General features: G+C 36.1%; 1 protein-coding gene across 4 annotated transcripts in view; it reads left to right on the top strand.

Moving 5' to 3' along the window:
• The window catches only part of HS2ST1 (heparan sulfate 2-O-sulfotransferase 1), a 200,421-nt gene that overhangs the window by 168,122 nt on the left and 16,428 nt on the right, over positions 1 to 15,871 (top strand). For all 4 annotated transcript variants that reach the window (XM_007978062.3, XM_007978061.3, XM_038002518.2 and 1 more), the window contains one exon: positions 3,137 to 3,222. In XM_007978062.3, the coding sequence (XP_007976253.1) occupies positions 3,137 to 3,222 (86 nt within the window). The remainder of the gene's footprint in view (positions 1 to 3,136; positions 3,223 to 15,871) is intronic.

The following is a 15,871-nucleotide window of genomic DNA, read 5'->3' as shown; positions in this document are numbered from 1 at the left end:
TGTAAAATGTTTAAACATATGCCTATCCAACACTGGAATATCCAGCAAATATTACTAGAGCTAAAGAGAGAGATAGACCCCATTACAATAATAGCTGGAGACTTAAAGACCCCTCTTTCAGCACTGGACAGAACACCCAGACAGAAAAATCACAAAGAAACACCATGCTTAATCTGCAACATACACCAAATGGACCTACTAGATATTTACAGAACATTTCATGCAATGACTGCAGAATACACATTCTTCTCAACACATGGATCATTCTCAAAAATAGATCACGTGTTAGGTCACAAAACAAGTCTTAAAGAGTTCAAAAAAAAATTGAAATAATATCAAATATCTTCTCTGATCACAGTGGAATAAAACTAGAAACCAATAGCAAGACACATGGAAATTAAACAACATGCTCTTGAGTGACGAATGGGTCAATAAAGAAATTAAGAAGGAAATTTAACAATTTCTTAAAAGAAATGAAAATGGAAATACAACCTTCCAAAATGTATAGGACACAGCAAAATCTGTGCTAACAGGAAAGTTTATAGCAATCAGTGCCTATATCAGAAAAGCAGAAAAACGTCAAATAAACAACCTAGTGATGCATCTTAGAGAGCTAGAAGAGCAAGAGCAAACCAAATCCAAAATGAATAGAAGAAATAATGATGATCTGAAGAGAAATAAATGAAATTGAAAAAAAAAATACAAAAAGATCAGTAATCTCAGCCCTTTGGGAGCCCGAGGCAGGCAGATCACGAGGTCAAGAGATCGAGACCATCCTGGCCAACATGGTGAAACCCCGTCTCCACTAAAAATACAAAAATTATCTGGGTGCTGTAGTCCCAGCTACTCGGGAGGCTGAGGCAGGAGAATTGCTTGAACCCCGGAGGCGGAGGTTGCAGTAAGCTGAGATCGCGTCACTGCATTCCAGCCTGGCGACAGAGCAAGACTCCGTCTCAAAAAAAAAAAGGTTTTTTGAAGAGATAAACAAAATCAAGAAACTTTTAGCCCAAGATAAAAAGGGAGACCTTACAACTAATACCACAGAAATTGAAAGGATCATTAGAGGCTACTATGAGCAACTATATGCCAGTATATTGGAAAACCTAGAAGAAATGAGAAGCCTTGTGGTAGTGTAGACATTACCCAGCTTCCTGGGCTTTTTTCACTTTGTGTTAAAGGACACACATTGGATGAGATATCAGTCATCCTCAGGAGAGGGTTTAGTTTAATATTGACCATTCTTAGGAAGCTTCATTGGAGGAAAAAGAATATTTGAATTTGTACCTAACTCTTATTTCTGCCTAAGTCTTTCACCACAGTATACTCCAAGCTCGTACTATGATCTTCCCTGCTATTTAGTTTATATAACACTATTTTTTCAGACCTCAATGTAGCGTCTTTCATTTCCCTCCTACATCACCATGTCCACATTAAATCTCAGCTTCTGGAAAATAGAGGTGAGTTGCTAAATATGTCTTAAGCTCCCTTTAGCCACCATCTTCAATTCCTTATTCTCTTTGCCATCTTTTTTCCTCTCATTTTTAGTTGAAATACTAGAACTGATTTTCATAGAACCAAAGGTTTATAGGAAATAATGTACCATTAAGTGGCAGCTATAAAGACTTTTCATATTCAGCATATAAAGTATATTACAGATGTAGGCTCTGGATTATTTAATTTTATATTTTGTTTCTGTTTCATTTGCAATTTGGTATTTTCATTCTGTTTGGTGCCTTAGTTGAATTGGAAAGAACATGAAAACTTCAAATCACATTTATTTGGCTCTTTCAGTTTCAGTGGGGGAAAAAATTGAAAATATCTGCTAAAATGACATGGTATACTTTCTAATGCAACCTAATTTTTATCTGCAGCTCATTTTTGAGATTTTAATTTAAGGATGTATGTGTGTATGGAGTGGCCAAGTAAGGCATATATACCATTTCCATTCTAAAAGCTTCATAATTTCTCTTAGTATGTGAGTTATTAATGCTTCCCCTAAAAGATAAATTCTCCCAGAACTCATTTTTCTCTAGTTTACATTCTCTGACATATAGCTATATCTGCACTGTTTCCCCTCCTTCACCTACCAATAGGCCTTTAATAGGAGGCAGCTATCGTCATTCATTGATATTATTGAGTGTAGTATGAAGTATTCCAGAATATCTCCATGTGACTATCCCTATTCTATGATGTAAGTGAAAGATTGATAAATTGCCAGAATTATGCAATTGACAGTTCTGTGTTTGAGAGGCTCAAGTCATAGCTTGCCGATGCTTTTGGTGCGGTATAGGTTGGTGGACTTCACTGCCCCAATTTTCTGCACTCTATCTAGGTTCTAGAAGAGATTCTTAACCACTTGCTGTTTATCATGCAGAGATTTGCTTATCAAAAATGTATACTATTTTCCATTGAGAAATTGTGTATCACTGCTTTGCAGCTAGTGATACTTAGGTTTATCAAATTCTATATTAACCAGTTATTAGACATTTTAAAACATACTTATAGAATTTTTCATATTAATTTTTGTATACTTTAATTCCAGTAAGTTAAATATTTAGAAATTTTAAATATTTTGACCTGTATTACATCTCCTAATTTTATTAATCTTTTTATCAACAAGCTTGTGATGTCTGCTGTTAACTCTTAAATATCTTCTGATAACCATCAGCTTTTTAAAAATCATTTTGGTTTAAAGATTACTTTTTATTTGTTGAGTCATTAATAAAAATAAACTTTTATGAACAGCAAGCGTCTGAGAAGAAAACGTTTGATATGCTAGAATGTCCCTGTATTGCCTGCTTTAGCGTGTGTGTTGGTGGGACGTAGATGCAAATACCCCCACAATGACCTTCCTCCAACCCTATATAAATGTATTTACAGCATTGTAAAGGATTTCATTGTGCGAGTTTGTTTTCAGAATCATCTTTCACTCTTTTCTGAGTGTAATGATAGTAGCTGTCTCTATGATGAATTTTAGTAGTTGCTGATTACACTATACTTTCCTTAGTCCTAACCTGTGTTTCAAGCTCTGTAAGAATGGTTTTAGGTTTTTAAATTCCTTACTTGGAAATATTTTGCTATCATCAAATTTCATATTCTTTAAATTGTACATAATGAGTGTGTTCTCCCTTTTTAGGTGCGCTTTGTAAAGAATATAACTTCCTGGAAAGAGATGAAACCAGGATTTTATCATGGACACGTTTCTTACTTGGATTTTGCAAAGTAAGTTACACTAAAATGACACACTAAAGAATGCTTTGTACTTTAGTAACGTAAAAAGGAATAAATTCATTAAATTGTTAGGATTTTCTAATAAAAGAATGTACTGACTTGCCTTTGCCAGTTTTAGATCTGTAATTTAAATATATCTTCTTAGTGTTTTACTGCCCTCTAGTGTTCATAAATTGGCAATCCTTATATTAATTATATATTAAGTATTACTCTTTAAAGTTTATTATTGTGTGTGCCTTGTACAACCAGAATGACACTACTTCAGGAGAGCTGAAGTTATAACCTAGAGGCCAGATTATGACTTACCACATCATTGACTGAGAAAGTAAAAAAGCTCTTACTAAGTTACTGGTGCTCCAGTGTGTCTGCTTCTCAGCCAAGACATAGTGAAGTATACACTTTCCCTTGGGCTACCTTATTTTAGCTTTTAAATTATGATGTGTTATGAGGCTTTTTAAAAAAAAAAAATTAATGATTTTCTCTTTCTCTCTCCTCCTTCCACCCCCCGCTTTCCTCTCTTTCCCTCCCTGTCACTCACTCTCTCACTAACTTCTGGACTCAGGTGATCCTTCTGTCTCAGTCTCCCAAAGTGCTGGGATTATAGGCATGAGCCACTGTGCCCGGCCTCTGTCATATTAATAGTTCTCTCAAGAAAGGTTCAGAAAATTATACGCCTACTCACAGTATTCAAGCACTATGTGGCTTTCTGTAGAGTCTGTGCCACATTATTAATCAGAAAATTAATTAAACGTAATATTCCAAACATAAGAGTCTTATGGATACATTTGAACTTTTTTGGTAGCACACATAGTACCATTATAGTAAACCTCAAATCCAAATGCTTTCCCTAAGATTCTTCATTAACTTCAAAAACACTAAAAAATTTTTTTTTATTATTTAAGCTTAGACATGTTCATTCAGTTTTTAAATTAGCTATTATGATTTCAGAGTAACACACCTTGATGTATTAGTCAACTTTAAAAGGCATTTTTTATAAAATTTAAAATAAAAGTGATATCCCACTCTCAGTTTTACTTCTTAATTTTGAAAAGAAAAGGTAGAATAAAATATTACTGATTCAAACTGATAATCTTAACTTTTTGGGAAATCATGTAATTAAAAAAGAATCACCCAAATATTACATACATAAAATGATATATTCCTATTTCTAGTTCCTCTCATAGTACTCAAGATCTTTCAATAAAATTGTAGCTTTAAAGTTAGATGTATGTTTTTCTATAAATAATTCATACTGCAATATTGAAAATATTTTATAGCCAGCTTTAAAATAAACTAATTATTTTTTTCTTTGCATAGGCATTGAACCAATTTCATAAGCTTCGTTCATGTGCATATTTTCCCTCAGGGCTGCGTTATCCTTGAATTAAATGTTTGTTACCCTTTCACCTAAATGATTTATTCTTTCCACACACAGCTTGGTTTCTAATAGTCTAGGTTTTCATTATTAAAATTATATATTGAGTGCTTTTGCTTTTGGCTAAGTCTTGTACTTAGAACAAAACTCTGATATATGCTGAGGTTCTTGTAGTTGAAAAAATAAAGCTTTTTGAAGAGATTAATCTCATTTATTAAATGCTGACATGAATTTTTAAGGGTTGGAATACTTTCGTAGTGAGTCTTAAGTTATTTGAAGGGAAAAGTATTGTGAAATTTTTTTATAGATTTTTCCAAGATTTTAAACAAATACCTAAACAAAGTCAGCCTAGGTGAAATGTATTTTGATGTATCTGTGTAGTCAAGAACTGTTGTAGATGTAACTAGTATCCTCAAATATCTTTTAGCTTAATAGCCATATGCTCCATAAATGGGGAAGGAAGAGGAAAGAAACATCACCTTACCAATTTTTAAATGACAGTCGTCCCTGGGGTATGTCCAGGGGATTGGTTCTCGGACTGCCTGAGTATATAAAAATCACATACGCAAGTCCCTTCATTGGCCTTGTGAAACCCACAAATTTGAAAGTCAGCCCTTCTTGTACACAGGTTTCACATCTCTCAAATACTGTATCTGTGTCTGGTTGAAAAAAATCTATGTATGCATGGACCTGCGCAGTTCAGACTCGTATTGTTCAAGGGTCAGTTGTACTTTATTCTTCAAAACAATATTCTTGACTGGCATAGTACTTTGTGGAGTCCACTAAAATACTTGCTTTCAGGAGAAAGTGGTGAATTTGGCAAAATACTTATTTAACACATAGTTTTTAAAAACTTACCTTAGCAGAGACATTAAAACTAGTGTAAGCCCCAAGAAACCTAGGAAATAAGATAGAGAAATAAAAAATGAAAGCTCCTTTCTAGTTTAGCCTGACCAAAATACACATTATATTCGCAAGCTTGTCTATCCAAGCCATGTTTTGATTACATATATTTGGTTTTTACTGAACTTTAGAATAACAAAAATATCTTTTTTACATTTTTGCGTTCCTATCCCATCTTGCTCCTTTTTGTCTGAATCTTATTCTTTGGTTTTTTAGAAGTATATTTCCTGGTTCTTCCTTTCCATTTTTTCCCTTTAATGTTAGGTTATGTTTTGTTTTCTTTTTAGTTGGTGGATGATACAATTTTAAGATAATGTAGATATAAATTATTATAAATTTGAAAAATTTCCAGTTTAAAATTGTATATAGGTTGAACATTTTCAAAATGTCATAGTATGCAGGAAATATAAAGTTGAATAAGTTGCAGTTCTTGAACTTAATGAGTTCACTGAAATCTTTTTTTCTGTAACTATCAGTTCATTATGTTTTATTATAAACAGTAAAAATATTACGTATTCCTCCCCTTTTAAATGTATACTATTTATTTTTTAATAGCATCTATTATCCCATTTTGATTTTCTTCAAACTTTAGAAAATTAAAATGTTAGAAGTCTCTTTCAAAAACACTTCTTCAGTAATAAACATTTTCATTTATAATGAATAATAGCTAAAAGAACACTTTTAATGCTGTACTTTCTGTCAGACTCTGCCAAGATCTAGCTACCTCAGTGTCACATGTCAGCATCTGTCTTGAGAGGTATTTGAAAATTATTTTTGATATAACAGTTTTATTCAGGCATATATCAGGTATGTACCTTTGTGGTTGTCCCCAGAAATGAGAATGAGTTTTCACTGCTGTAATTTTGGTTTCTCCATATTGCCTCTAGTATTATTTTCAGAACAAATGAAGTGAATCAGTAAAGAAGCAGCTGTGTCGCAACAAGAAACAACTAAATGCTTCATTAGGTCTGAAATTCTAAACAGTAATCAAGTGACATTTTAGGCCTAAATAGAATTAGTTAATATATAGAATCATGTGAGATTGTCCTTTCTACCTAATACTTCTCTGCTAAACCAGATGACGTTGCCCCATTTTCTACAACTTTTAACAAATATGTCACAACATTGTAGATACTATAGAAAATTATTTTAATCATTCCAGACAATATGTGGGATTGTGTTTTTATTAACCTTGTACTACTAGCTCTTTCTACAGCATTGATCCTGTAGACTGCTAAGAGCGAACTCTGAAGTCTGTCTCTGAAATCAGACAGATCTGCCATTAAATCCACTTAGACTCCTTGCTAACTGTGTGATCTCAGCCACATTGTTTCAGATCTTTGAGCTTCAGTGTCCTGTTTTTAATTTGAGAATAATTAAAATAATTACTTCATGGGGTGGTGGTAAGGATTAAATGTGATAATGTAGATGAAGCACTTAGTTCTGTGCCTCAGAGTATTATGATTCCTACTATGATTCTTTTTAAAATTCTGTCTTCTTACAGTTACCATATTGTCATAACTGGTGTTTTCTTCTTCTTGTCTGAATCTCTGCTGGTCCTTATTTCCAACTCTTAGTTAGGCATTGTATAAGACTCTTTCTTGGTCTCCATTATTCTCTTTTGGAAGGTTTACACATTTTAATCTGTCATGACAACCAAACAAGAAACTTTCAAGTAATCTTGGACAACTTTTTTTATCACCACCTATATCTTATCAGTCATCAAGTCTTTTGAGTGTCTTCTTTCATTTAACATGATGCTTTTGATGACTTTCATCTAATTTGATGCACAATATCAGTAGTTAGTTCCTTGCTAAATAGTACATCATGTATGAGTATACTTTGTTTTTTTTTTTTTTTAATTCTTGAAAGTCAGTTTCTTATTTATTTACTTTATTATACTTTAAGTTCTATGGTACATGTGCACAATGTGCAGGTTTGTTACATACGTATACATGTGCCCTCTTGGTGTGCCGCACCCATTAACTCGTCATTTACATTAGGTATATCTCCTAATGCTATCCTTCCCCCCACCCCCTCCCCACAATAGGACCCAGTGTGTCATGTTCCCCTTCCTGTGTCCAAGTGATCTCATTGTTCAATTCCCATGAGAACATACAGTATTTGGTTTTCTGTTCTTGCAATAGTTTGCTGAGAATGATGGTTTCCGGCTGCATCCATGTGCCTACAAAGGACACAAACTCATCCTTTTTTATGGCTGCATAGTATTCCATGGTGTATATGTGCCACATTTTCTTAATCCAGTCTGTCACTGATGGACATTTGGGTTGATTCCAAGTCTTTGCTATTGTGAATAGTGCTACAATAAACATACGTGTGCATGTGTCTTTATAGCAGCATGACTTATAATCCTTTGGGTATATCCCCAGTAATGGAATGGCTGGGTCAAATGGTAATTCTAGTTCTAGATCCTTGAGGAATCGCCACACTGTTCTCCACAATGGTTGAACTAGTTTGCAGTCCCACCAACAGTGTAAAAGTGTTCCTATTTCTCCACATCCTCTCCAGCACCTGTTGTTTCCTGACTTTTTAATGATTGCCATTCTAACTGGTGTGAGATGGTATCTCATTGTGGTTTTGATTTGCATTTCTCTGATGGCCAGTGATGATGAGCATTTTTTCATGTGTCTGTTGGCTGTATGAATGTCTTCTTTTGAGAAGTATCTGTTCATATCCTTTGCCCACTTTTTGATGGGGTTGTTTGTTTTTTTTCTTGTAAATTTGATTGAGTTCTTTACAGGTTCTGGATATTAGCCCTTTGTCAGATGAGTAGATTGCAAAAATTTTCTCCCATTCTGTAGGTTGCCTGTTCACTCTGATGGTAGTTTCTTTTGCTTTGCAGAACCTCTTTAGTTTAATTAGATCCCATTTGTCAATTTTGGCTTTTGTTGCCATTGCTTTTGGTGTTTTAGACGTGAAGTCCTTGCCCATACCTATGTCCTGAATGGTATTGCCTAGGTTTTCTTCTAGGGTTTTTAATGGTTTTAGGTCTAACATTTAAGTCTCTAATCCATCTTGAATTAATTTTTGTATAAGGAGTAAGGAAAGGATCCAGTTTCAGCTTTCTACTTATGGCTAGCCAATTTTCCCAGCACCATTTATTAAATAGGGAATCCTTTCCCCATTACTTGTTTTTGTCAGGTTTGTCAAAGATCAGATGGCTGTAGATGTGTGGTATTATTTCTGAGGACTCTGTTCTGTTCCATTGGTCTATATCTCTGTTTTGGTACCAGTCCCATGCTGTTTTGGTTACTGTAGCCTTGTAGTATAGTTTGAAGTCAGGTAGCGTGATGCCTTCAGCTTTGTTCTTTTGGCTTAGGATTGTCTTGGCAATGCGGGGTCTTTTTTGGTTCCATATGAACTTTAAAGCAGTTTTTTCCAATTCTGTGAAGAAAGTCATTGGTAGCTTAATGGGGATGGCATTGAATCTATAAATAACCTTGGGCAGTATGGCCATTTTCACAATATTGATTCTTCCTATCCCTGAGCATGGTATGTTCTTCCACTTTTTGTGTCCTCTTTGATTTCACTGAGCAGTGGTTTGTAGTTCTCCTTGAAGAGGTCCTTTACATCCCTTGTAAGTTGGATTCCTAGGTATTTTATTCCCTTTGAAGCTATTGTGAATGGGAGTTCATTCATGATTTATCTCTCTGTTTGTCTGTTACTGGTGCATAGGAATGCTTGTGATTTTTGCACATCGATTTTGTATCCTGAGACTTGGCTGAAGTTGCTTATCAGCTTAAAGAGATTTTGGGCTGAGACGATGGGGTTTTCTAAATATACAATCATGTCATCTGAAAACAGGGACAGTTTGACTTCTTCTTTTCCTAACTGAATACCCTTTATTTCTTTCTCTTGCCTGATTGCCCTAGCCAGAACTTCCAACATTATGTTGAATAGGAGTGGTGAGAGAGGGTATCCCTGTCTTGTGCCAGGTTTCAAAGGGAATGCTTCCAGTTTTTGCCCATTCAGTATGATATTGGCTGTGGGTTTGTCATAAATAGCTCTTACTATTCTGAGATACGTTCCATCAATACCGAATTTATTGAGCATTTTTAGCATGAAGGGCTGTTGAATTTTGTCAAAGGCCTTTTCTGCATCTATTGAGATAATCATGTGGTTTTTATCTTTGGTTCTGTTGATATGCTGGATTACGTTTATTGATTTGCATATGTTGAACCAGCTTTGCATCCCAGGGATGAAGCCCACTTGATCATGGTGGATAAGCTTTTTGATGTGCTGCTGGATTTGGTTTGCCAGTATTTTATTGAGGATTTTTGCATCGATGTTCATCAGGGATATTGGTCTAAAATTCTCTTTTTTTTGTTGTATCTCTGTCAGGCTTTGGTATCAGGTTGATGTTGGCCTCGTAAAATGAGTTAGGGAGGATTCCCTCTTTTTCTATTGATTGGAATAGTTTCAGAAGGAATGGTACCAACTCCTCCTTGTACCTCTGGTAGAATTCGGCTGTGAATCTCTCTGGTCCTGGACTTTTTTCGGTCGTTAGGCTATTAAGTATTGCCTCAATTTCAGAGCCTGCTATTGGTCTATTCAGGGATTCAACTTCTTCCTGGTTTAGTCTTGGGAGAGTGTAAATGTCCAGGAAATTATCCATTTCTTCTAGGTTTTCTAGTTTATTTGCGTAGAGGTGTTTATAGTGTTCTCTGATGGTAGTTTGTATTTCTGTGGGGTTGGTGGTGATATCCCCTTTATCATTTTTAATTGCGTCGATTTGATTCTTCTCTCTTTTCTTCTTTATTAGTCTTGCTAGCAGCCTATCAATTTTGTTGATCTTTTCAAAAAAACAGCTCCTGGATTCATTGATTTTTTTGGAGGGTTTTTTATGTCTCTGTCTCCTTCCGTTCTGCTCTGATCTTAGTTATTTCTTGCCTTCTGCTAGCTTTTAAATGTGTTTGCTCTTGCTTCTCTAGTTCTTTTAATTGTGATGTTAGGGTGTCACTTTTAGATCTTTCCTGCTTTCTCTTGTGGGCACTTAGTGCTATAAATTTCCCTCTACACACTGCTTTAAATGTGTCCCAGGGATTCTGGTATGTTGTATCTTTGTTCTCATTTGTTTCAAAGAACATCTTTATTTCTGCCTTCATTTCGTTATGTACCCAGTAGTCATTCAGGAGCAGGTTGTTCAGTTTCCATGTAGTTGAGCGATTTTGATTGAGTTTCTTAGTCCTAAGTTCTAGTTTGATTGCACTGTGGTCTGAGAGACAGTTAATTATGATTTCTGTTCTTGTACATTTGCTGAGGAGTGCTTTACTTCCAACTATGTGGTCAATTTTGGAATAAGTGCAATGTGGTGCTGAGAAGAATGTATATTCTGTTGATTTGGGGTGGAGAGTTCTGTAGATGTCTATTAGGTCCACTTTGTGCAGAGTTGAGTTGAATTCCTGGATATCCTTGTTAACTTTCTGTCTTGTTAATCTGTCAAATGTTGACAGTGGGATGTTAAAGTTTCCTATTATTATTGTATGGGAGTCTAAGTCTCTTCGTAAGCCTCTAAGGACTTGCTTTATGAATCTGGGTGCTCCTGTATTGGATTCCTGTATATTTAGGATAGTTAGCTCTTCCCGTTGAATTGATCCCTTTACCATTATGTAATGGCCTTCGTTGTCTCTTTTGATCTTTGATGGTTTAAAGTCTGTTTTATCAGAGACTGGGATTGCAACCCCTGCTTTTTTTTTGTTTTCCATTTGCTTGGTAGGTCTTCCTCCATCCCTTTATTTTGAGCCTATGTGTGCCTCTGCATGTAAGATGGGTCTCCTGAATACAGCAAACTGATGGGTGTTGACTCTTTATCCAGTTTGCCAGTCTGTGTCTTTTAATTGGAGCATTTAGTCCATTTACATTTAAGGTAAATATTGTTATGTGTGAACTTGTTCCTGTCATTATGGTATTAGCTGGTTATTTTGCTCACTAGTTGATGCAGTTTCTTCCTAGCATCAATGGACTTTACATTTTGACATGTTTTTGCGATGACTGGTACCAGTTGTTCCTTTTCATGTTTAGTGCTTCCTTCAGGATCTCTTGTAGGGCAGGCCTGCTGGTGACAAAATCTCTAAGCATTTGCTTGTCTGTAAAGGATTTTATTTCTCCTTCACTTATGAAACTTAGTTTGGCTGGATATGAAATTCTGGGTTGAAAATTCTTTTCTTTAAATATGTTGAATATTGGCCCCCACTCTCTTCTGGCTTGAAGAGTTTCTGCCGAGAGATCTGCTGTTAGTCTGATGGGCTTCCCTTTGTGTGTAACTCGACCTTTCTCTCTGGCTGCCCTTAACATTTTTTCCTTCATTTCACCTTTGGTGAATCTGACAATTATGTGTCTTGGAGTTGCTCTTCTCGAGGAGTGTCTTTGTGGTGTTCTCTGTATTTCCTGAAGTTGAATGTTGGCCTGCCTTACTAGGTTGGAGATATCATCTCCTGGATGATATCCTGCAGAGTGTTTTACAACTTGGTTCCATTTTCCCCGTCACTTTCAGGCACACCAATCAGACGTAGATTTGGTCTTTTCACATAATCCCATATTTCTTGGAGGCTTTGTTCATTTCTTTTTACTCTTTTTTCTCTACACTTCTCTTCTCGCTTTATTTCATTCATTTGATCTTCGATTGCTGATACTCTTTCTTCCAGTTGATCGAGTCAGTTACTGAAGCTTGTGCATTTGTCACGTAGTTCTTATGTTATGGTTTTCATCTCTGTCAGTTCTTTTAAGGTCTTCTCTGCATTGATTATTCTAGTTATCCATTCATCCATTCTTTTTTCAAGGTTTCTAGTTTCTTTGTGCTGGTTATGTAGTTCCTCCGTTAGCTCTGAGAAGTTTGATCTACTGAAGCTTTCTCTCAAGTCGTCAAAGTCATTCTCCATCCAGCTTTGTTCCGTTGCTGGCAATGAGCTGCGTTCCTTTGGAGGGGGAGATGCACTCTGATTTTTTGAATTTCCAGCTTTTCTGCACTGCTTTTTCCCCATCTTTGTGGTTTTATCTGCCTTTGGTCTTTGATGATGGTGACGTACTGATGGGGTTTTGGTGTGGGTGTCCTTTCTGTTTGTTAGTTTTCCTCCTAACAGTCAGGACCCTCAGCTGTAGGTCTGTTGGAGTTTGTTTGAGGTCCACTCCAGACCCTGTATCAACAGCGGAGGCTGCAGGAGATAGAATATTGCTGAACAGCAAGTGTTGCTGTCTGATTCTTGCTCTGGAAGCTTCGTCTCAGGGGTGTACCCTGCCGTGTGAGGTGTGAGGTGTTGGTCTGCACCTAGTGGGGGATGTCTCCCAGTTATGCTACTCAGGGGTCAGGGACCCACTTGAGCAGGCAGTCTGTCCGTTCTTAGATCTCACCCTCCATGCTGGGAGATCCACTGCTCTCTTCAAAGCTGTGAGACAGGGGCATTTACCTCTGTTGAGGTTTCTGCTGCTTTTTGTTTAGCTATGCCCTGTCCCCAGAGCAGCTCTTGTTTTCTAACTGGCTGAGCTGAGTGGTCCAGTTGCTATTTTTAATCATGCCCATTATCTGTTATAATCCCTTGTTTCCAGCCCTTTGTGTCTATATAACTGTTCCCTAAGTTACATGTGATAGTTCATATCCGTTTTCAAAATGAGTTCACAGATTATGTCTCATTAAAATCATACTTCCTAATAAATGCCACCCAAAGCCATTCCACACATAGTCATTTTCCTGGACAGCAAAAAGAGTTTTGTAAAATGCCATATTCCCTTTTACTGCTGCCTGGTAATTGCTGTCTGCTCTACATGTCAGGGACTAGGTGAAAGGAGGAAACATTAGTAGGAGATGTTCTTCTGTGAGGAGATTATTCCCAAAGGAATGGCTCGGGATGGAGCAATGGCTAATAATGGAGAGGATAGAGAGGATTCCCAGGAATCTCAGTCTTAAGAATGGAATCACTAACCCATTGCCCTGTAATCTCTCCTTGTAGTTTCCTATTAAAAACCTCTCAGCTCTGTGAGCTAAGGGAGCAGCAATGCATTGCTGTTGCCGCCTTACTTTCTTACTACTCAGTGTACTGTCTCACAGAAAGGCACTTTTGTTAGTGGCTGATTCACAACAGTCTCCTCAACCTAATTCTATTAATATTCAGCACCTGTGTGTTGGGCACAGTGCTGAGCACTAGTGATAAAGCCATGAACAAGAGAGAAATAGTCCCCACCCTGTTGGAACTTCTACTCTAATACTGAATGTGACAGTGCTATGTGTTTGCAACAGTACTGTTTTCTTCTTTTAAAAATTTGTGAAAGAAATTTTTACTGCACTATTTGTACTATGCCTACCCTCAAGTGACTTATAATGCTGTTTGGGAGAAAGACTTACAGGAGAAATACTAGTAGGATAAGCTAAGAGTTAAGTTGCTTGATAGCTCTTAGGTGCAGGAGGTGTCAAATGAAAGCAAATAGAACTGTATGCTAGAGTCATCAGGAAGAGAGGTCACAAGATTTTGTTATAGCCCCTCTGTTAATTCCAAAACAGCAGCCAATGACCTTTTAATATGAGTCGTGTCATGGTGCTTCTCTGCTTAAAATCTTTCAGTGACCTCCCTCCTGACTCTGTATAAAGTAATGCTTGTAACAGTATGGAAGACCCACACAATCTGCACTCACTCCACCTCACCCCACCTCACCCCCACCTCTCTTATCTTCTGTGGTATTCCCTTTTTGATTCTACAGGCAGCTTGATCTTGCTGTTCCTCAAAACACCTGGAACTTAGCTGCCTCAAGGGCCTCTTACTTGGAAATCCCATCTTTCCAGAACACTTTCTCCCAGATGTTTGCATGGTACCTTCCTCATTACATAAGACTAGTGACGTCTTCCCGAAAAACACTATTTTGAATTGTATTCTCCCTCACCTCCTTAGCACTCTTTATTCCCTTTCACTAAATTATTTTTCTCCTTTGCACTTTTTATCATCTGTAATATATGCTTATTTATTTGTTTATTGCCTGTCTGTGCCAAGTAGAATGTCAGCTCTAGAAGGACAAGAAATTTAGTCTTTTTGTTCATTGTTGTATTCCTGGTACCTAGAATAGTATTATATCTGGCAATATTAGGTGCATACAAAAAGTATTTTTGAATGAATTAATGTAGAAAAAGAAAAGAAAAATGAGAGTGACACTCAAGGAAGACAGAATAAGCAAAGATATTTAAAGAGAAATAGAATAAGTATTGATACGGGAGGAGATAAAAAAGGCCAACCTAACTATAACAGATAAATGGTTTCTTGTTTGAGGAGAGTTAAAGAAAGTTAGGTCAATAAGGTGGTACCTAAGACATAAGGTAAAAGAATCCTAAGACAACCAGCAAAGGAGTTTGGGTTTTGTATCAATACATCAGTAGAGTTATTTCAGATTCGTAAGAAGAGTGATTTAACAAATAATGTTTAGGAACATCCTTTGAGAATTGGTATGGAAGATAGATTGAAAGGGAGAGAAACTGGATGTTAGAAAACTATATTACTGCAGTAATCTAAGCAAGAGGCTGAGTAAAAGGGAAGTGGTAAAGAGAAAGAATGATGAAGACAGGTCACATCTGTGAGAAAACTTACAAAACAATCAAAACGACTTTGAAATTTTATGAAATGAACTATTATGGAAAAGTAAGAATCAACATAGTAGCTGTAAAATTTTAAGACTGGGACAAGGGAGTATAATAAAACAGGGAGCCAGCTGTACAGTTCCAGGGTCTGCAAGGGTTGCTAAAGTAAAAGTCTTCAGTGCTCCATCAACTCTATCATTCCCTAAGAAAATAATACTGAAAACCTGGTGTCTTTCACTTCTATCTTGTCTTTAAAATCAGCAACAGAAGGTAGATTGATAATGGTCAACTTGTGTTCACTGATGCTGTATCGTTTGATGGTGTTCAGAAAACACTATCAAATCTGGCTAGTTTGATGAGCCAGAAGTGAGAAATCATTGCTACATAGTTAATGCAGATTTGAAACTTTCTGTAGCACCAGATGATCTATTCAGGAATGTAATAAAACAATTTTTAAAATAAGTTCATTTTTTAAAATTATAAATATTAGATTCTTTCCTAGTAATATGTGGGTACTAATTTGAGAAGGGATTTTCTACTTGGGCTTAAAGTATAATGAAGGCATAGAAGTAAAATATTTTATGTAATTCTTGCTGGTAAAGTTTAAAATTATTTTTCATTCATTTTTATCTCCTTTCCTTTATCTTCAGACATAACTTTTAAATTCATATTTCTTGTTTACTTTATTCTGACGTGAATAATCATGAAATAGTTCCCAAGAGCCACACATATAAATTATTTAAATTAATTCATGTTATTTTTTCCTTATAGGACCAGTACTTCAGACT

Source organism: Chlorocebus sabaeus, chromosome 20 (genome assembly GCF_047675955.1).
Source record: "Chlorocebus sabaeus isolate Y175 chromosome 20, mChlSab1.0.hap1, whole genome shotgun sequence".
NCBI classification, from domain to species: domain Eukaryota; kingdom Metazoa; phylum Chordata; class Mammalia; order Primates; family Cercopithecidae; genus Chlorocebus; species Chlorocebus sabaeus.
This window is presented reverse-complemented; position numbering and strand designations above follow the sequence as displayed.